We start from the raw sequence: 22028 nt of genomic DNA on the forward strand, positions 1-22028 counted from the left end.
ATGGCCAGAAATGCTATAAAAGCCACATTAATGAAAACACTGGCAAAAAAAAGACTGTAATGAATCAAAATATGCTTGGAAAACAAAGCTGGCACTAAAGCTCTCTTCCTCCCATGCTTTGTCCATTGAGGTATTGTAAAACTGGTCATAGCTGGTCTCTGCTGATCGTAGATTTAATAGTTATCATATGTGTCAGACAACTGAACTACATTCTGAGTAATGAAAAGGAAGTGAAATAAATAATTTTTTACCTCTTAGTTGCAGGCTGTTTAAATAACCCATTCAGGTTTTGTGATATATTGCTTCAAACAATACTGACTCTTTTGGCTCAAAGATTATGTAAAAAACTGTTATATTGACTGCTCAAATGAAGTCTGCATTTATAAATTTTGTCTGTATCCTTTAATATCTTTAGTACTAGATCAGAGTCAATACATTTTTGTGCTGTCACCACAACTGTCAAAACCACATGGACTTTCATGAACATAATCAAACATTATCTTCTTGCCTAATTAGAAGCATTTGCCTAATATGATAATGTCTGTGTGGTCATCTGTTTATATTTACAAAGTAGGTGTCAGTGAGGGAGTCTTCTTTTATCCCATCTTAAAAAAGCAGAGCTGATGCACTTCATATGTCCATTTCACACCCAGCACACACCCTTAAAATGTGGGAGGTTAGAGAGGTTAAAATTGAGAAGAAAACTGGACTAAGTACAAGTCCTATTAATAGTACCATTAAAAAGACATTGCAAACTGTTTTTATTCAACCTCCAAAACACTCTAATGAGCAATATCTGGCAAATTCAGGCCATTTAAAGAATTATGCACTCATTTTATTCACCCATACAGAATATGTACTGTATTCAAAGAATGCAAAGGTTTTATTAACATACCGTTATTATCTGTTTGAAAGGTTTTGCACATACTGTTTTAACTTAGGTCTGGCTGTTGATATAGTATGTCAGTATGGATGGATTTGGCAGACTATCCATTGAACAAAGCAGTATTGCAGGAAGAAATTTTGCTGAGGAAAATTTTTTGTTAACACTGTTTTTTTTTTTTTGTCTTGAAGTTTTGAATTGATTACTGCTGTGACTTCTTTATATATTTTCATTATAAGACAGATGCATTTGATTCTAACAATATGTATTCCTGCAAATCTTTCATGTTTAATTTTTGTCTTCACGTTGAAACATAAAATAGATCTGGGCTATCTCTTCCAAACCGCAGAATAACCATTGAACACATAATCATAATGCTGCTATTAACAAATATCTCACAATTTGTGCATCCATGCCGAGTATTAACATAGTCAAATATAGTCATATTACCTGTTGACACCAGTTTCATTATGAACAAACTGATTTTTTTGTTTTGTTTTGTTTTGTTTTGTTTTGTTTTCTTCTTTGACTAAATGTCAGCATCTGTCAAAACCTAAGGACCACACATCGTGGCTTGATTTGAGGTACACCCTCAAACACACATGGCTAAATATTTGCCTTGCAAAAGTAAACCTATGAGTAGGAGGGCCTGGCACAACCCTGGGCTTCACATTATGTTTATTTGATGTAGGTCTAGTGTCAAGAAAATTATGAATTTTAATAAGAAGAAAAGTAAAGTGAATAATATAAATGAATAATACACTTTATGGCCGGCACTGTCATTCATTGTTTTTTGGTCTGTTCAGTCCTGACATCAATTTTTAGGCCTAGCTGAAAGACTAATTCATCATAATTTCTTAAAGGATAGTTCACCGCAAAATTTGCACCCTTTGCTTTGTTTCTTCATCTGAAGAGATTTGGAGAAATTAAGCATTACATCACTTGTTCATCAGTGGATCCTCTGCAGTGAATGGGTGCCGTCAAAATGAGAGTACAAACAGAAAACTTTCAATATGAGTGAAATCTTCCATTAAATAGGCTTTAATTAAGCCATTTTTTGGGTCTATGAATAAAATAATGTCTTGTTCTTTTTTCCATCATGCTTTTTATGCCTCCTTTTGATCAGATGGGGTGGTTTACCATTTCCAGTCTATTGTTTATAAATGTCTGGTCAACAGTTTTATTAGCTAGGCTAGTGCCATCCCCAACAAGAGGAGAGATTATCTATAGTCAGTGCAATGATCTGTCGCTGCACTCTCTCACAAGACCAAAACAGAGTTATATTTAGATTTTTATCTTTTGTCATAGTTTTTTTTAGCATTGCAAGCAGCCCAAAATGTTGGCAACACAACTTTTCCTGGTCTAAGATGGAAAGAAGATAATACAAATTTGTAGGGATCAGTGACTGAAATGTCCAAAATGTTCGGCAGCTTTCCTTAATACCGCATAATCTTTAATACATGTAGATTGTATAAATAAATGTATAGTCAGTAACTATACATTTAGTATATTATTCACTTTGAACCATATTTAGTGTATTTTTACAGGTCATTTTATATGAATTACGCTGTATTACAATAACAGTAAGATCCTACCATGTACACAGAATCTGAAAAGGAGCGCCTGTTCCTTTAACTGATCTAGGGGCGTGGCTAGCTGTCAGCACGCATTTGATTGACAGGAGAATGCAGGAGAGAAACCTGACCCGAGCAGCCTGTAGTATCCACGCTGTATCTCTCTCTTGTCACACCCCCAGTCTGTGACTGTGAGCACATAAAGCTGCTTTACATCATTTGTCTTGAATAGTTCACCGTATTCACGGGTGAATATACAGTTGGGTTACGACTTAATACGACACGTTTGCATTTGGAATTAAAATACGTTTTGAATGCAGATACTTCAGGTGAAACCAACTGGATATTGTCGCCTTCTCCGTCAGAATGATTTAAATAGCTATTTTAAGTATAAAACGAAAGCTTTATTCTTTTAAAACGAAAGAAAACCATTTCCGTCACCTGTAACATTTGACAGTAGACGAATCTTCTCACCCTGGACTAAATCGAATTATTGGTAAGTGTGTGTTTTCTTTTTTTTTTTATTTTAGAAACTTTTATACTTTTATAACTTTTATAGAATTTATATATATACATACATACATACATACATACATACATACATACATATATATATATATATACATATATATATATATATATATATATATATATACTTGGCATCAGCAAATATTGTCACTATATATATATATATATATATATATATATATATATATATATATATATATATATAATATAATATATATATATATATATATATATAGTGACACTGGTTGCTGATGCCAAGTTACTAATGTTGTAACAATAACTAGCAAAAATTTGAAAGATTATCATAGTAAGATTTTATAAAGGAAAATTGTCGAGAAAATTTTTTTTGATAATTTGATAATTTTTGGCATCACAGTTACATTTATAAGCCTTTTCAAAGATGTAAAGTTTTTATTTATTTATAATAATAAAAATAAATAGACAAACCATGCATGATATAATAATTTAAGGATATATTTATCATTAAAATAATGGTTCCACACCATGTTCCAAATATTATCAAAATACACATTGAAACCATCAGTTTACAGTCAGCTGCATTACATTGTCAGTTTTTAATCCCCGAAGTGAATGGTTTTGATCCATTTTCCTTCTTTTGTCCTGAGCATGAATTTAATTATTTAAACGTAGTTTTTGCACCTATCATGCTTCTTTTTGTGTGTTTTACTATAGAATTCTAGAATACATTTTATGAACATTAAGGGGGAATGTCTGATAATGTAGGCCTACAAAAACGAGATTTGTTTTAAAGTCTTAATTAATGATGGATGAGACTGGTGTGTGACGGTGAACATGATTTCACCAGTACATGTTCCTGGATCAACATCCTTTGTAGATCTTGGAACAATATTTCAATCAACCAATCAGAATTTAGGGATAAGTTTTAAAGAAATGTCAGTTTTAGGCTTACAATCAGGGTTAGATGCTTCTACATCCTTGTTATTCACCTATAATTTCCATCTGATTTTAGGAATAATTTATGTGTAGGGTTAGGTTTAGGGATAGGGATTGTGTTAGCTCTATATTTTCTGGACAATTTTGATCATGCAGGATCAACAAAAGATGTTGATGGCAAAATCACTGCGACCGATGTGTGACACTGACAAATAATTTAAGTCAGAAATTACATCGTAGTGCTATACAATGTGTTACACATTTCTTTAAAGACTATCCAGTTACTCTTGGCTTTGTGAAACATGCTCTTGGAAAAATAATATGTCAACCTCTTGCCTTTTCAGTAGCTCACTTAATTTGGAAAGTTTGGTCAGCCCATTTTTTTTTTTTTTTATTTTTTTTTTAATAATTGGTTTTGTCAAACAGACTACAGGATGCTATGAGTTATCATTACATCAAGTTCTCCATCCTCGTATAAGACTAAGATAGAGAAGACCTTCAACTGATGAGTTCCCTTGTGAAATCAACAAAGGCAAACACATGCAGCGATGACAGCAAGATGAGACCCAAGTCATCACAAAAAAGAGAGGGACCAGCACTGGACTAGGCTCAGTATAAAAGAAAAACTAAAAAAAGTTTCCTCTATAAGCAAGGTTTTGGGTCATATGTCTCTTATGTTCTCGCTGCTCTATTCTGTTCAATGAAAGTTAATGGGGAGATGACTTTTAACAACCAAAAGCCACTCCTGACACATAGGCTATCTATCATTTGACTTTAGAACACTTCAACAGCCCTTAGTCACAATTTACTTACTATGTATGAAAAACAGTGTGAAGATCTACTTTTGTGGCCTAAAGAAGATAGAAAAACATGCAGACGTTATGGTGGTGAGTAAATGTTGACAGGATGTGAAACTCTTTGAGCCTTGAGAAGCTGCAGCTCATTGCAAGCAAAAATGATAGAGCTTCTCAAGTTCATGTAATGTCATGCAATGCATCCAGACTTCATTTATTATTAGAGTTGCTGAAAAGATTGATTTTAAACTCTGCAATCTATCAAATGTTTATCTCAAAAGCTGTAGGCTCCAAAGCTCATATGCTTTGTACACTTCAAAGAGGTTTTCACACATCTGTGGAGTCTTTGGAAGAATGTAGCAGTTGCTGTGGCTGTTCATAAGTGTCTCTTTTGCCGCATAGACTAATGCAGATAACAAATGGGATTTTGGTGCTGCTGGTGTCGCATCTGTGGTCTCAGTAATAGTGTGGCTGATTGAGTGTTGGGAGCAAATTGTGGTCGTGTCGGGTTGCTCCACTGTTTACATCAACTCTCCTCCTTTAACTGAACAGGTGAGAAGGTCCAAGTGCAGCTGTCACTGTTGGAAGGCATCTAGATGTGTGTGCATGTGTGATGTTGTAATGACAGCACAAAAGTGTATGTACACCGGAGATGTTTGACACAGATTTAGATATCAAATCCTTTTGATTAGGCCACGGACCACACTCCACTCCCATATAGGCAAATAGACACTTAAATACTTTATTGATCCCCTCAGGAAAATTAAGGATTATCTACAGAAGGATTACGAGACAGCTGCTCTTTATTAACCTATGATACTATGCTTTGAAATTAACCCCACACAATTTCTTAACCCATGCAAAGATGCCTTCATTATCATAAAAGTGTCATGATCAAGCTCCTCATTATGAGTCAATTAGATAGATCTCATTTGCGTAAGGGAAGCAATACTGTACACAGATGAAAGTATCTGGTGACTTGTTTTTCTGTTTCCTCTATTTTAAGCATCTGAAACCAACTTTGCTAATCTCTAAATACAGGTGCTGTGAATGAGAAACTTGCTGCTGGGTTGTTGAACATGTTAACGAACTATATGAATACTTGTGACATACATTTAATGGTTAAACTTCCAAATATTTTCCCATAGTACTTCAGTATACAGTAGAAGTAAAGTAGCTTAGATACTTTGCACAAGCCAAATGTCTGGATGTCTGGAGGCTGCAGGAAATGATGGACTGCTGGCCAAAACAAACAAGCAGTCAAAAGGAATAAAAAAAGGCTTTTAGTTAATTTAGGTCAATGTTTTCTGAAACAGCGGCACAGATCTGCTCAGACTCGCATGCTTTACACAAAGACACCATACTGAATTGTAGCTTAAGTGTTCAGTCTGCAATTTCCTGTGTGGAAAGCTACTTCTGATGAGTCGCAAAAAGGAAGAGCTCTCAAATAACTTTTCTGGAGTGCTGTGGTGAATTGCACGTCATATGTAGGATTACCAAAAATGGCAGTAAATCTTGAGACTTGTTTTTTCACTAGCAAAGCCAAGAGAAAGTCTAGCATTTCATGGAACACAAAAAGGGCCATTCAAACCAAGAATGACAACTATGATAATAACTATAACCATAAAGTTTAAAAAAAGAATAGTTAAAGATAAGAGTTAAAGTTAGAAGTAAAAAAAAATAATAATAGTGCAGTCCACACCACAAGTATTACAATAATCACATGAAAAAAAAAACATTATAGTTGAAATCACTTTTAAAGAGTTTATTTCCAGTTGATGAATGATAAAAAATATTGATCATAATCAGAATCCAGTCATCTAGAAAGAGCTTGAGCATTTAACGCAACGGACATAAGTGCGTCATGCACTTAGAATAATCAGAAGGTTATCAACCTTTGGTGTGGATGCTAATACAGTTATCGTTATACTTAGCGTTCTTGGTGTGAACAGGCATTAAGGATCTATTTGAAATCTTAATGTCAGCAGTCCTAATGGACCAGTTAAGTGACAGCTAATTGTTTGTGATGCTTTATCAGGCTATTTCTGTCCAAATAAAGTAAACTAATAGCTTGATGGTGTCGCACTTAGTAATGAGTGCAAAGATAGCTAATAAATCTAGCCAGGATTTGAATCAATGTTTAGGAACTTTAATTAATTGTACTTTCTTATAACATTCATACAGATCTATCATAATGTGCATTTACACATCCATGATTAGGATAATGACAGGTATGATGACAAGCAGTCAAGATGCAGCTTATAATATGGATATTTGCAGCCATCGCAGTGAACTCAAAAGCTCTCTCTTTATCTCTTGTGCAAGTCTATTTTGAGCCACAGTGCTGTCTCTCTTTGATCACCAGTGTTCCATATGGTAAAAACCCAAGTGTGAGTCCAGCGAAACAGTTGGGGGCATTTGTGGAGGGTAAAGATGACAGACAATAGACAGAATCACCTTTCAACACATCTTTAAATACATTGAGGATAACATTAAAGAGCTAGTAAATCATTCTCACCTCCATGCTAATGTGCCGTCACTTTACATCTGTTCTGCCAAACCTGTAGCATTTCCTCACAATTGTTCTTGTCAGTAGTCTCAACACATACAGTGTATATTTAAATCTTTTTGGCTTAAAGAAAGTCAGATTAATTAAAGCTGAAGTGTGCATTTTTCAGTGTTAAAATACTTTCTCCTATCCCTTTTTAATATACAGAGAATACTACAAGTAAGCTGTTAACCTATTTTTAAGTTAAGGATAAAAAGCGTCTGCTAAATGCATAAATGTAAATGTAAGTTAGACTTTTTTAAAGTGGATTTCCCCAGTCATTGTTTTTGCCATTACTTGGTACAGAAATTATACACTGCTCTAAAATACTCTACTCCAAATGGTACATCATGACATTCAGCACTCTAATACTTACTAATATAGTGCAATAGTGGCCATCATTTTTCAGCGACCTTGGTTTCAGAACTGTTTTTCCGCTATTCCACTGAATTCCCCTATGGAGGAAATAATGTGGTTTTTACTTCCACAACCTGACTGCTGCACTGTTGCTTCTCATCAGTAACTGAAACTGGCGCTTATTGCCTGCCTCTTGCATCACACTGTGAATCTAACCTAACCCTGAGAGATATACAAATGATCCCATCTTATGTCTGAGTTATAAATTGTAGTGAAAATGACTAGAGTATTAATATTTCTTTACTGATTCATATTGTTGCATTGTTGGCTGATTGTTATAATGATTTTTTTTTCCTCGTGGAAACTTTAACATAATATATAGGTAAGAAGATAAAATAATTTAAACTCAAATCAGTATTTAGCTGTGTAATGAGTGGTATAATGTACAGTTAGCCAGTCATTATCACAAAATAAACAGACTGTAAATTATTGTTGAGAATAATGGCAGACTGTCTGTTGATTATCCCTCACATAAACATAAACAGCCTTGTAGATTGATGTGGGCTCCTTATTCCATAATTAATTCCTGCTGTGCCTTTAAACAAACCTTTAGTGAAAAATGAGTGGTGATTTACATAGAATTTTTAAACTCAAGCAAGCCCTTGTAACACTAAACTCTAATTGATTTTAAAAATCAAGATTTTTTTTCTTTTTACAGCTCATAAAACCTTTTTTTTTTTTTTTTTAATTACATTTTTCAATTACTTGATGAATACTCAATGTTTTTGTAATTTGGTAGTCTGAATGGTTTTCGTTTTGTTACAGGTACATATGTGAAAGGCCACAAGGGACAATGTCTAAGACACAGAAATCAAAGTCCAGGTCTCGCTCTCGATCGGCCTCCAGATCAAGATGCCATTCTGATTCCCGCTCTCGCTCCAGATCACGAAGCAGCTCTAGACCTAGATCAAGGAAGCGCAGATACGGGTAAGTGTCCAGTATGCTAATAAACAGAAGTTACTGACTTTGCAATCATCATGCCATACAAATACTTTGTAAATTATATATATCCAAATATTTTGTCAATTAAAAATAAAAATGGTTACCATTACTGCAGCGTAAAGCAAGCATGTGCAGATGTTGGATGAAGGAGTTGGTTTCGATTATTAATTTCAGTTTTGAGTCAGATTTTGTACTTTCAAGTTTCAGTCATCACTTTCATTCCTCTCCAAAAAGAGGAAAATTTAATTAAATCATCACTTAAAAAGTAATCAACAGTAATCCTTTCCTTTTTCCTGACTATTGAGTCATTCATGCAGATTCATTTAGCATCTTTTGCTGTCTTACAATCAGACGCACATGGAATTAACTCACAATTTTGCAATAAATAAACCCAGTAAATGCAAGAAGAAAGATTCCATCTGGGTCTACTTATAATCTTGTGCTTGGTAAGCAATGTTCTTTAGCTACTCATTCTGACCATACTATAAAGTACAAATCTAAACAATGCCTACTGGGTCTTGACAGATGTGCTTAAGGATTGAGTGGGTTGGAAAACTGTTAACTTCTCACTTGGTTCGTAAACACACAATGGAACTTCATTTATAAACACTCATCATGTGACTCATGCTCGGCTTCCGATCCATGACTCATTTTAAATTAAAATCAATATTCCAGTGCCAGTCTCAGCCATCTAGCCACAGCTGCCAGGCCAAAGTTATGTAAGGTACACCTCCGTACATAAATAAAAGCACCCTGTGCTTTTATAACGCCTTTACTCTGGCTTCCTCACTTGTTGAAAAGGGGCTGCTCAGTCACTGTGATTTTACTCTCCATGTGTTCGTCAGCATTGCATAAAGACTGATATTTGGGAAGGGCTGTGGATTTGGAAAGGCTCACCACACTTTCTTATTTCCCGTGCTAAAATTGTTCTTTGCTCATTCACATAGGACTGCTGGTTTTGTGCTTACAGCACAGCTGAGCCCGTTAGTTAGCAAATGTAAATTGTCCCTGCCAAAAAACTTCTGCTCTGTATTAGACAAAAACAGAAACATACTTGTGGTACTCTGGTTATTTAGTTAAATGTTTTTTTTTTTTTTTTTTTTTTTTTTTTGAGGATGCATGATTTCTTTTTCCCATAAGCATGGATCCTTTTTCTTTTGTGGTTGACAGTATACTTTGAGCACAGTCAGAGAGATGTACAATGTTGATTTTTCATGCAAAAGCGATCTGTATAGGGCAAAATCTGATGTCCCATATTTGCAAGGGAAATCTTGTGAGCCTGGCCTCTCATTGCTGACCACAGTTTCAGAGAGGTGCTGATGCTGCTAGAAAAAGCTTGACGCATGCATGTCATAAGAATGAAGCATAGCTGCATGGCTTTGAATGAAGTCAAACAGTCATTATTCATTGATCATCTTGTGAGATGTGAGCTACAGTATCAAGGTTTTCAGTCAATAATGACTTAAAAGTTGTTCAGTTTGTACCCTTTTTGAAGATTAAATGCCTCAGTTTCCATTCATTTAAATAACAGGAAAAAGTGCAACCAGTACAATTAAAATGTATACTTTTGTGCTTCAGAGAAGAAAGAAAATTATATATTTTAGAAATTATATGAGACTGGCTAAATAATGACAGAATTTTCATTCTAACCTTCACTTAAAGTCGACTCCCTGTGCAAAGCTAATGTGTTGTAACTGGCAGGCTGAGAACCTCCTCTTTGCTTCGTAGAAAGCAAGTACAAATCTTTCCCATATGACCCATGTGACTGACTCTTTCCATCCACGCTCACTAGAGGAGATGCAAAGTCCCTCCTGCTCACTGTAAGAGTATCATGTTGCTCTGTGCACTACCGTCTTACTTTGTATTCCAATGAAAAAACGCATTAGGTGAGTACAAAACCAGCCGAAACTGTAGTTTATTGTTAATGTCATTATGTTTGTAATTGTTTGTTAGATTGTAAACTGGTTGCAGGGTGCTTTAGTTGGATAATCATTTCCAACACGGTTTCACTTTCCAAATGAGTAAAAATTCCACTTTACTAGAATGACAGGTTTTAATACAGTGCTAGACATAATTGCATGTCTACTATCATTTTATTGTCTGACATAGTTGACGTGTGCATAGTGTTGAAATGTCTCAAGTGTTTGTTCATTTTCCAAGGAGATTATATTCTATAAACTATACATATTGAATATTCTATAGATCAGAGTGCAATTCACAGTATGAAGTAATTGTATGCGCAGGTTGTTTAGTTAATATGGGTGTTTGTGATGTTAAGACATGCTGAAAGAGACAAGAAACAAGAACTACTGACTGTAGATGTGTTCATAAATAGAACAACAGGCCCACCATGTGGCTGAAGTTGACCTTGCACCTAAAGCTTTTAAATGTAATTGGTCGTAGCAGCAGTGTATACTACTTGAAAGAATTTTGTGAAATAGTGTTACATTAATTATTGATCTTAAATCGTTGCATCAGTTTAATCAGTAATGGAATACACAGAATAAATATTTATTGTATATTTGTACAATTTTATTGCTATATTGATGTCCTTTAAGTTTTAGAAATTAACGTGATCAGTTATCATTCTGATTTAAAGGGATAGTTCATATTTTATTATTATTTAATAACATAATCATTTATTATTATTATTATTATTATTATTATACATTCTTTTAAGAGAATCTTTTTCATACAACTACTGGGTGTTACAGCTCCAAAAAGGACAAAAAGCACTATAAAATAATAGAAAATTGTTTATTTTTGTGAGGAAATGGCACAATTTTAAAGTTGTTATTTCTTGTTATGACCTAAGGCCTCAGGTTGGACATCAACAAATCAAATTTCATTCATTATAAAGTGTCTCATAACCAAATGTCTTGACATTATAACCAAATTACATTTGAATAAAATTTGATTCGGGATCTGCAATGCGGGTAGAGATTACTAGTGAAAATCTTTGGTCTGTTGATCCTCACGCAGAGGTATCATATTATGGCTCTAGAAGAAGATGTTTTGAATAGGGCACGAAATGAAAATTCTTGGCCGAAGCCGAATCCGAATAAAATGAAACACTGGGCCAAAGGCTGAATACAGAACATGTTTTTTTTTTTTTAATTTCCCCCATGTACGCCTATTTTGCCATTTTGTTTTTTCACCATTGCATAAATTAAATAGCCAAAATATGCCTTTTACTGTTTTGTCCTGATTTTCAAATAAAAACAAAATCAATTACAAAATAACAATTTAAAAATATTTACTTAAAACTGAACCTTATTTTAACATTTTAGCAGACATTATACCAACAAAGCAATTTAACTTAGAATTAATAAGTTAGTAAAATAATATTTTTGGCCATTTTTAAGACTTGAATCAGGCATGTATTTTTTACTGTACAAATAAAGGCAGCCTTGCGGAGCAGAAGAGAATTATTTTAAAACATTAGAATATATTACAGATCCCAATTTGAACACTATGTGTGACTGTTATAAGCTAATAAATGTATTAATAGAGCTGTTATAGGGTAGTTGTTATTATCACTATTATTGTCTTTTTTATTTTATTTTACAGAACAACAGTAAAATTACACTATCATTTATGAATGTCAATGGAGTTGTTGCCTTTTCCCGCTTTTATTTGGGCAGAAATCTGCAGGAAGATCTCAGTGCTTCTTTTTGTTGACAACAGCATGCAGATTTATAAATGATTCTCATTACAAATTTGAGAAGATGGTGGTTGCACTTATCACATTGTTACATGCCTTTAAAAAGGCATTTGGACTTTAAACCCTGGCACTGGAAGCTCGTCTTTTTCTGATAGTTTTAAATACTTTCACACTGCCGACATGTTTGCTGCATTAGTGCGTGTCTCTATTAGACAATGTTAGTCATTATTTGGTACATATTATTAGGCCTTTTCGCTTATTCAGCTGAACACCGAAAGAGATTTTTTTTTTGCTATTTTCGGCCAAATAATTTAGTTGCCGAACATTTGGTGCATCCCTAGTTTTGAAAATTGATGAATATTGTTTTCCTCAGAAAATACAATAGCATATGTAATATCTCTTTGTGTCATTTTCTATATCCCAGTGAGTTTTTTTTTTTTTTTCTCAATCCTTTCTTTTATTATCTTTTATGCTCTAGGTCTCGCTCTCGGTCAAGATCCCATTCTCCGTCCCACAACCGGGAGAGGAACCACACGCGGGAGTACCAGAACCAACGGGAGTTTCGAGGCAATCACAGAGGCTTCCGAAGACCATATTACTTCCGAGGCAGAGGTCAGGGCTTTTTTCGTGGTCGCTTTCAGCGTGGTGGAAGGGGTGGATATAATAACTACCGTCCCAAAAACTGGCAGAACTTCCGGCAGCACCATCAGCAACAACAACAGCAGCAGTACCACTCCAACAGCCCCAAGAGGGGCCACTCGCGTTCACATTCTCCCAAGAAGCAGTTAAACAGCCCGCAGTCCCGCAGCCATTCCCGCCGCTCTGACAGGTCGTCCTCAGGGAGATCGCCTCAGTCGCACCATTCTTCCTCCTCCAACTCTGGGTCTGCCAAACGCAGTTGCAAAGATGTAAGAGAGGACATCTCTGTGCCTGAAGAAACCCGAGGAGGAGGAGATGGGGCTCTGGCAGAGCAGGTGGGAGGCTCTCCTGTGGCTGAAGGGAACTCTGATGGAAACAGGACTGTGGAGAAATGTCAGGTTTTAACAAAGCATGACCCTAGTCCTAAAAGGGCAAGTCCTCAGGTTTTCTCCACTGTCACTAATAATGACCAATCAATTGACTCTGCAACCAACAAAACAAGTCCTGCTCATAATGCTCCTAATAAAGGTGCCACCACCTGGCAGAATGTTGAAACTGCACCTTCAAACACCAGCCCCAGAAAGAAAAGCTTTACACCAGTTTTCAATGGTTTTGGGCTCTTTACAAATAATGATCAACAGACAGATGATACAGTTACTATCTCCACTGCATTTGCATTAGTGAAGTAAGTCTGCTTTCTTTTAATGAAAATATCTGTGTTGTTCATTTATTAATTTTTTTCACTACCTAAAAGTTTGGGATAAAAGAAGTCTCTTAGATTCACCAAGGCTACATTTATTTGATCAAAAATACATTAAAAACAGTAATATTATGAAATTTTATTACAATTTCATACAACTGTTTTCTATTTTATTATATTTAAAAATGTATTTTATTACTGTGATAGCAGTTAAATTTTCAGCAGCCTATTCCAGTCTTCAGTGTCACATGACCTTCAGAAATCATTCTAATACACTGATTTGGTGCTCAGGAAATATTTCTTATTATTGATACACAAATTGATCAAAAGAGACAATAAAGACATAATGTTACAAAAGATTTCTATATCAAAAACTATATACTAAAATCAAATGCTGTTCTTTTAAACTTTCTATTCATCAAAGAATCCAGAAAAAAATCATAAAATATCAAGCCGTTTTCAACACTGATAATATTAAGAGCCAATAATAATTGAAAGAAATTAGCACCAAATCAGAATATTACAATGATCTCTAAAGGATCATGTGACACTGAAGACTGGAGCCAAAAATTCTTAGTTTAAAAATAGATTAGTTTGTCCTGTACATACTGTGTTTTAGGCATTACAAGCGAAATATATGAGAGATATTCATCATTTTGATGGATTATATGCATTTGAAATTTGCTTTCTATTTTCTATTTTACCTTCATTTTAGTCAGTGTAAGAGAGGAAATAACACAATAAATCCTGTGTGTGTGCCAGACAAAAAAGTAAGATTGCACAGTTGGGTTGCAATCTGCCCTTCAAATGCATCAACAGAGCTGTTGTGAGAAAGAACCAACACACATGAAGAGCTAGATATGCCTTGTTTACAAATGCCAGCTCACAGTCTGTAATTTAGATGTTCTAAAAAGGTCTAAAAGGTCTATATTTGCACTTTGCAAATGGATGAAGTGAAATATTCCCGGCTGCACACACTTGTTTACCTGTTTCAGAGTGGAAGCCATTCATTTGTGCACGGTAAAATGAACAAAATCCATTACAGTTTCTGCATAGTTCTGTCAATCTGACATGCTGCAGAAGTCCTTGGTCACGTTAAAATGACTCTGAGCACATTATTGTAATTAATAATAAACTGAAAATCTCTTTCTCTCATTGACCAGATTCCTGGAGGAGCAAAAGCTTAAAAAACAGGCTTCTGCATGGGACAACAACACACATAAAGGGAAAAGTAATGGAGATATAGTATGTGATAAAGAAAATGGAGAAATTGAAAAGGGCATTGAGTTGTCTCGCACTGTAGATCACCACAACGCAGGAGAGGAGAAATCCAAATCTGCCAGGAGTGGTGATGGTAACAAGTTGTCCGTAAGCTCCACTGAAAGGGGTTCACGAAACAGACTGACATTTCAGTGCGAGGATGACGAGGACGATGATGAAGAAATGGAGATTTCTAATAGGGCGAGGGATATGGAAAATGATCCCTGCAAAAGTAAAAGCAAAGTCACGCTGTCTGCTCGTGAAACGTTTGAGAAGCATATCAGGAGAATGCAGGACATGGCATGGGATGATGAGCTGGAAGCTCTCCTGCTCTGCCATAAACAGGAAAGAGCAGCGAATATTCTAGCTGCTCTCTCTAAGAGAGACCAGTTCAGTGGCATGTTTAAGGATCCCTCCCCTGAAAAGCTCTTTAATGTTAACCGAAAGGAGAAAACCACAATAAGTTCCTCTTCTAAACCCACACTGCTGCCCAGGAGGAGCTCTGAGAACCGCGAGCAAGAGATGTTTGTGGTTATGAATGAGGAATCCCCACCAAGAGCTTCAATGAAAAGAAGTGAATTCAGTGTGAGGATGGATTCTCTGAGTGATGATCTTGCAAGGTGATTTTTGTTTCCCTCCAAGATCTCAGAAATGACCTTTTGCTTCTACTCCCATCTTCACAAAACATTGCATTGTTGTGCGTATGACTGCTTCTGATTATCAGATTTGAATTATATTTCATTTGGTCTTTCCTAACCATTGCTGTATTTGACAGGACACCTGTTTTGACCAATGAAAGAAGGAATCTTCTGGATTTAGTGCATCTTGATAAGAAGGATTGGGAGTTTCAATCTGTCCTTCAGCTTCTTCAGGCTCAGCAGTCACCCAAAAGTCCATCTGAGCTGTTTGCCCAACACATAGTTTCAATTGTCCATCACATTAAAGGTGACTGAAACTGATGACTGATGTCTTTTGCAGTCAAGTTTCTGAGGGGGTACACTAGCCTTAGTATTTGTATTTTTAAAAAAATTACATTTATTCATTTATTAATTTTTTTTTGTTTTATATTTGTGTTTGTATTATCCAGAGTTTATTACTGTTTTCACTTGATGAAATAAATATAAATATTAATTCATAATTTAATAAAAAAACTACAAATTATTTTTGTCCACCCACAGCTCAATATTTTCCCTCCTCTGGATTGACCCTAAATGACCGATTTGCCATGTACCAGAGAAGAGCTGCTGAGAAAGAATTCATGAAGCAGAGAAAGAGTCCAGAGATACACAGGTACAAAAATTCAGGGACCACTTCCCAGGCTGATTTCTCATGCACATATTAGTAAATTTGTGTTGACAATTTTGAAGGGTCTAAGAAAGGAGGATCAACATTTATCAAAATATTCCTCTCTCCAACTCTTTTTTTTCACAGGAGAATTGATGTTTCTCCCAGTGCTTTTAAGAGGCACTCTCTACTGTTTGATGAGATGAAAAGCTCCATGGAAAACAGTTTCAAGGTGACCGAACATTTTGAAATATGACATATTTTGGAAAAGAATGCTGCGCGAGTGATCCAGCCAGAGCATTCTTAGGCTTCCTTCTCTCGCTAAACTCTTGTTTCTGATGAGAGAGGCATAAAAGTCCAAATGTGAGATGCAAAAAGAGGTGCATTCAGGTTGTTGTGTTGTAAATGCCCCCTCAATGTTTGATGGTAACCTTTTACTGTGGGTACAAGCCTTCCTAAGAGGCAAGAAATCAGAGGTCAGAAATGGAAGTGACCAGTTGTTCCCATGTTATATCCATTCAAAGGACTCTAAACAAAAGTCATAGTAAGTATTCCTCTTTAAAGCCTGCAAAGAAAAAGTGAGGTGTTTAGGCCAAGTAAAAACAACAAACTTTCATGAGCACCAATGAAACTATTTCTGTTGTGGTCCTATAACGTTGCCTTTTCGTTTAGTTTATTATCTTTTTTTATTTTTGTGAGCAAGTTAGAGGAAATCAAAATGTTACCTTTGCGGCCTGTTGCCATGCCTGTGAAATACTGCTTTATTAGCCTTTTGAAAGATTGTAAGAAGCCAAAATGCCACTTAAAATGATATTAGAAAAGGTCTCTCTAATTCATTTGCATGGTTGTTTTAATTCTGCTGTTGCCATGTTTTTAGTTTTGGACCCGCCCCATACAATGCTACACAAAGCTACTAGATCGCTGCTAACCCTCATCTGGCCAAAATATCTCTTTCTCCTCACTGCAGGTCGATGGTAAAAAATCTAAAGGTGATTCAATGGACCTTCGGCTGGATATTGAGCGCAGAAAGAAATACTTGAGTGGAGAGCGAGAGCACAGAGAGGAAGAGTATGAAGGAAGAGTATCGAGGAAATCTCCAGATTCAAGCAAGGAAATATCCACTGAGAAAATCTCAAAGAACCACAAAAAATCTAAGTAAGCTGCTGCATAGACATGTCAGAGTGATCTTCAATATGGAGTTGTTCAATTGTAGAAAACAGAATTAAGAAAGACCTAAACCGGTGGTGACAAAACTAATAAGCTGACAGGTGTATTTTGTCTGGGTTTGTTGCAACCTCTCAAGTGAAAAAATCCTGCCTTGGTGATAACTTCTCTAAATGTGGTTGAAACTGCAATTTTGATCAACCAGTAAATAATCTGCAATTTCAAAGAATCTGGTTGAGGCAAGTAAATATTAAACGAGATGAAACCAACAAGAAGTCCATCTTGAGCCTCCCAGGAGGCCTTAAAAAACATTTATAAAAAAAAGACCTAAAGATGTGTTCACACTCACAGCGGTCTGCAGAAACAAGAAGTCAGACACTTTTAATGAGAGTTGGGGATGTGAAGCGTCATGAGTGACAGAAATCGTTGGCAGTGGGAATGTTGAGCAGAGTTGAAATTTATGCAAAAGAGCTGCAATACGATCAAGCTACTTCCAATGGGATTGGAGCTCACATGATTTTATCCTCCTGATACCATCAAGTATGAATGCCTGCTTGTTCCCAATAGGACAGCAACTTGGTCATCTTCAGTTATTAAATTGCTGTCAATGTGAACGCACCTTTTTGTCTTTCTGGTCAGCTGGATATTTTGAATACATTGGATAAAGGTTGTCAATGTTTGAAAATGTCCTGATTTTTTTTTTTTTTCAGATTCAGGTAAAGATTAATTTATAGTTGGTGGAGAAGCAAATGACGATGAAGTCATCTTGCACTTATTCAAAAAAGTAGATTTTTGATTTTGTAAGACTCATTTACATTGATTAACAATATGTGAATCGAATGTTATTTCATTCCTAAGGAAAAGCAAGAAGAAACGGGAGTCATCTTCCTCATCGTTTTCCTCTGTTTACCATGAAGAAGAGGCTGAGATCAAGACAGAAGGCTTCTCCAAAGTCCAGCAGGGGCTTAGAGAGTATGGAGAACCTGCAGAAAAAAGATGGGCACGAGGAGGCTTTGTAAGTTTTGAGTGATACTGAAGAACTAAGATGTTTGTTAATTGCTGTGGTACTTATGGAGACCATTTGCTGTTTCTCAGCAGCTTAGAATACGTGGTAGAAGCTGGAACCGAGGAAATTTCCATGGAAGCAGTAATGGTGATTCACAGATGAACATGCCAGAAAAGAATAATGACTGGGATCAAGAATACACTCTCAAGAGCAAGAAATACTTCTTAGTATGTTGTGAACTTCGTAACACCCATTCTGCATCACCTTTATAGAGTTCCTGGAAAAAAATCAGCAAGCTATCAACATAATAATAGTAAAATAACAATAAAATAAATAAATAAAATGTATTTTTGTTTACACATAAATATACACAATATTTACAAATTAATATAATGTCCATATAAAGAACATTGGTTATACCAAAGACTATAGATATACAAAGATGGTTCACTCCTATTACTTATGAATGGGAATAACTATAATTTGGTAAAGTCATTGCGTCACTGCAGCTGCCGTTCGAAGCTCGGTTTCCATATAAACCTGAGACTCATGCTTATGACTGCACATGTGCATTGGCTGATCTAGCCTGAAAAATAAACTTTTTTTAATGGTATTTGAGCATAAGGAACAGCATTCATGTGGGACAGTTAATTTCAGATTTTGTTGCTGATTTGAAATATGTAATTTAATTACGAGTTCAGCAGGAAGTTTTTGAGATTTCAGGATTCCCCCATTCATATAAATAGAACTTGGTCTTAGATGCCTGAAATAGCTGCCCGAAGGCGTTGCACTTATGGTTGGCAAGTGAACAGACTTTCCTCGAAAGGGACTTTATTTATACTCCTTGTATCATAATCTCTTACATCCGGGGTCTGTATGTGTAAAATTATGACAATGTACAGTCAAATATAACACAGGTGATTATTCTTAAAGGGGTCCTATTGTGCTCTTGAACAAAGTCTTGATCTTGACATTATTACAATACCTCTCTCCCCAGTCTGGCACGAATGGCTCAGATAGTTCCTGTATCAAATGAAGGCCAGCCTTCTGAAATACGAAATGTGCTGTGATTGGTTAGCTGGGCCAGTGTGTGTTGTGATTGACAGCACTCAGCGCCTGGTCGGGAAATGTCATGCCCCTTACCATAGCCGCATCCTGCGAGCTTCAGTGTAAATATTGCATCAAAATCAAATCAATTTGAGCGTGATTTAAACCCGGATGATTGAAACCACTCTAAGTTCGTCTGCCTTGGGAACACTACACATAGTGATAACACTTGTTGCCTTCTCTAGTGCAGCTCAACCAGGTCTTGTCCCATTTGTCGATATTTGTGATATCACAAATCCCGTAAAATATGTGTTGTAGTCTAAAAAATTCATTCGTTGTAGTTTTTGAAGCGATTTCTGTTAAATAAAATATCTCCTTTTGAAGTGGACTTTGAGTTTTGTAACTTTGCAAACTTATTTATGCTCAAACAGCAACATTACAGACTAACTAAAGTTGAAAAAGTGAAAAAGCACAATAGGACCTCAACTCATATAAAAGGTTTCCAAACCTTTTACTTATATTAATCAATTAAGGTAATATTTTCTGTATTTTGTTGTTGCAGCAGAGTGAAGGAGATGGTGAGGCTGAGAAGAAGATGATTGACACACGAGATCGTGGTCGCGGTCGCGGTAATGCTATTCGTGCAAAGGGACGTTTTATCCTCCGGAGGGCCACAAATACCAACACCACCAATAATACGAGCCCTAAATGGGCCCATGATAAATTCCAGGCCACTGATGATGATGATGATGAAAGAGAACAGCAAGGAGAAGATGTAGAACAGGACCAGTGAAAACGGAGCAGTAAAGATGTTATCATACTTTAAACCCTGGGATAAGACTTCACACACTTAAGAATGGATATAATATCAGCATCCTTATGCATCTAAAACTTTTTGATAGGAAAGGGTCTTTTTTATTGTAGGTTTCATTTTATATTTTCATGAGGATGCTTTTGTCAGCTTAGTGGTAAATTTTTTCGTTTTGTTTTTTGTTTGTTTTGTGTAAATTTTACTGTTTACTGATTATTTGTGTGTGAATTTTTAATGTGTAAAATACAATTCAATATAATACGATACATATATTGTTTACTGGCCACTCTGCATTCTAGATGTTAATATCAAGCATCAAAAATCCATTTCAGTCGACCACTAGTTCAAAGGTTAGGTGCCTTCGATGTACCATAGTGCCTGAAGTGTAGAATACCAGTATAGAACTCTATCTGGTTATGTACCCATTGTTGCTGTTGAAAAAAAAAATAGATGTACATATTAATGTTTTGGAGACTTGATTGAAACATTTTGAGACCAATGTGTGTCTACTTATAGAAACAAAGATCATGCTAGTCAAAGATGTCAACTTTGGATACTTTGGAAACTGGACAAACAGCTTATAGAGAAAGTTAAAAATACATGCATTTACAAATGTTTTGAAGACTGTAAGCTAATTTTTGATTCATTGAGGTGCAAGTTTTTGACAATAAGTGTGTGCATACTGTTTTATTATGGTTTTTCTAATGTGTGTCTTCAAATTGTATGCTTATTTCTATTGGCTAAGCACCTTCTTTAGATGGAGTAATCATTTTGTCACTTAGATACTAATAAAAAGGTTATTTTTAGTTTTGGGGAATTTTATTTTTAAGAGTTAAAGTAAAAAGAAAATCAATGAAAAGTGAATGATGGATGCATTCATACTAAAAATTGGATTTTAGCTGTCTGGGATCTGATTTGCACTGTGTCTGATATATACATTTTGACTTGCATTTATATACTCACAATCAGAAAGAATAAAAAAATGCAGCAATTTCACATCTGACTTGATTTTTATGTCATGTAGAAACAGGTAGTTTTTTTTTAGACCAAGAACAGTGACACCCTATTTATTTGTAAATCATAATATTGTGAACTAAGCCTGTTTTAATGGTCTCTTAAAAATGCTTTATTATTTCTGTGTAAACTGAGCCAACATGCTTAAAGTGCCCCTATTAATGAATTTCCAAAATCAAATTTCACACAATGATCAAAAAATCTCTAAAAGAATGAAAACATCCTGCAAAGTCTTCAATCTGAAAGTGCACCGTATAACGTTATTGTCTCTCAAAAGAAAGAGTCTACTCTGAATCATTGAAAGTAGTTGTTTTTAAAACGAATCCCAATCCATTTCATGTTGAGGTCAACATGAAATATTAGTATATTGTAACTATACAGAGTAGTTATTCGTTTTATTGTATTATGCAAGTTATTTCCTGTTTGTGATATTAAAAACAATGTTTGAAACTTCTGGGCGTTTTATATGAAATATACTTTAATTCAAAATATTCAAAATAAATGTTTACTCCAAATTTATGTCTATGGGTGCAGGCATGACGGAATTAAAATTAGATCAATCGGACCAATCACCGCAGATTAGCGTCACGCAAAGGAGGGGTTTGGAAAAATGAATCGTTGAGCGAATGTTGGGGACTCCCAAAACAATATTTCATTAGCCATAATAGTGGCACTTTAAATAAAAGCATTAGTCTCAGAACAAATCTCTGCTATCTGTTCAATAATAGTTAAGTGTGGCATAGACTGAAAGAACTAATGTCAACACACGCATGTTTAACAAAGATTACGCTCCTGTAAAATCAGGGTTATATTTAAACATCAGGTTTTTCCTCGAATT

The 22028-nt window shown here is 35.4% G+C and overlaps 1 protein-coding gene across 3 annotated transcripts; it reads left to right on the plus strand.

The window, feature by feature from the left end:
- Window positions 1-2607: 2607 nt before the first annotated feature.
- Window positions 2608-21172, plus strand: LOC109104972 (thyroid hormone receptor-associated protein 3-like). Of its 3 annotated transcripts, none has more exons than XM_042772896.1 (11): window positions 2608-2953; window positions 8425-8586; window positions 12744-13589; window positions 14768-15484; window positions 15640-15809; window positions 16043-16154; window positions 16296-16380; window positions 17116-17303; window positions 18171-18327; window positions 18408-18545; window positions 19928-21172. In XM_042772896.1, exons 2-11 carry the CDS (start codon window positions 8453-8455, stop codon window positions 20156-20158), a joined length of 2778 nt encoding a protein of 925 aa, XP_042628830.1. In that variant the 5' UTR covers window positions 2608-2953; window positions 8425-8452; the 3' UTR covers window positions 20159-21172. The 3 variants fall into 3 exon arrangements, with proteins under 3 accessions (XP_042628830.1, XP_042628831.1, XP_042628832.1); XM_042772897.1 differs by having other exon boundaries at window positions 18411-18545; XM_042772898.1 differs by lacking the exons at window positions 2608-2953; window positions 8425-8586 and adding an exon at window positions 10143-10487.
- Window positions 21173-22028: the final 856 nt, after the last annotated feature.

The sequence above is a fragment of the Cyprinus carpio genome, chromosome A16, assembly GCF_018340385.1.
Source record: "Cyprinus carpio isolate SPL01 chromosome A16, ASM1834038v1, whole genome shotgun sequence".
In the NCBI taxonomy this organism is placed as follows: domain Eukaryota; kingdom Metazoa; phylum Chordata; class Actinopteri; order Cypriniformes; family Cyprinidae; genus Cyprinus; species Cyprinus carpio.

Coding starts and splice junctions, on each gene's coding strand:
- LOC109104972 (XM_042772896.1), top strand. CDS start 8,453: ATGTCTAAGACACAGAAATCAAAGTCCAGGTCTCGCTCTCGATCGGCC. Junction 8,587..12,743: donor TCAAGGAAGCGCAGATACGG/GTAAGTGTCCAG, acceptor TTTATGCTCTAG/GTCTCGCTCTCGGTCAAGAT. Junction 18,328..18,407: donor GATGGGCACGAGGAGGCTTT/GTAAGTTTTGAG, acceptor GCTGTTTCTCAG/CAGCTTAGAATACGTGGTAG.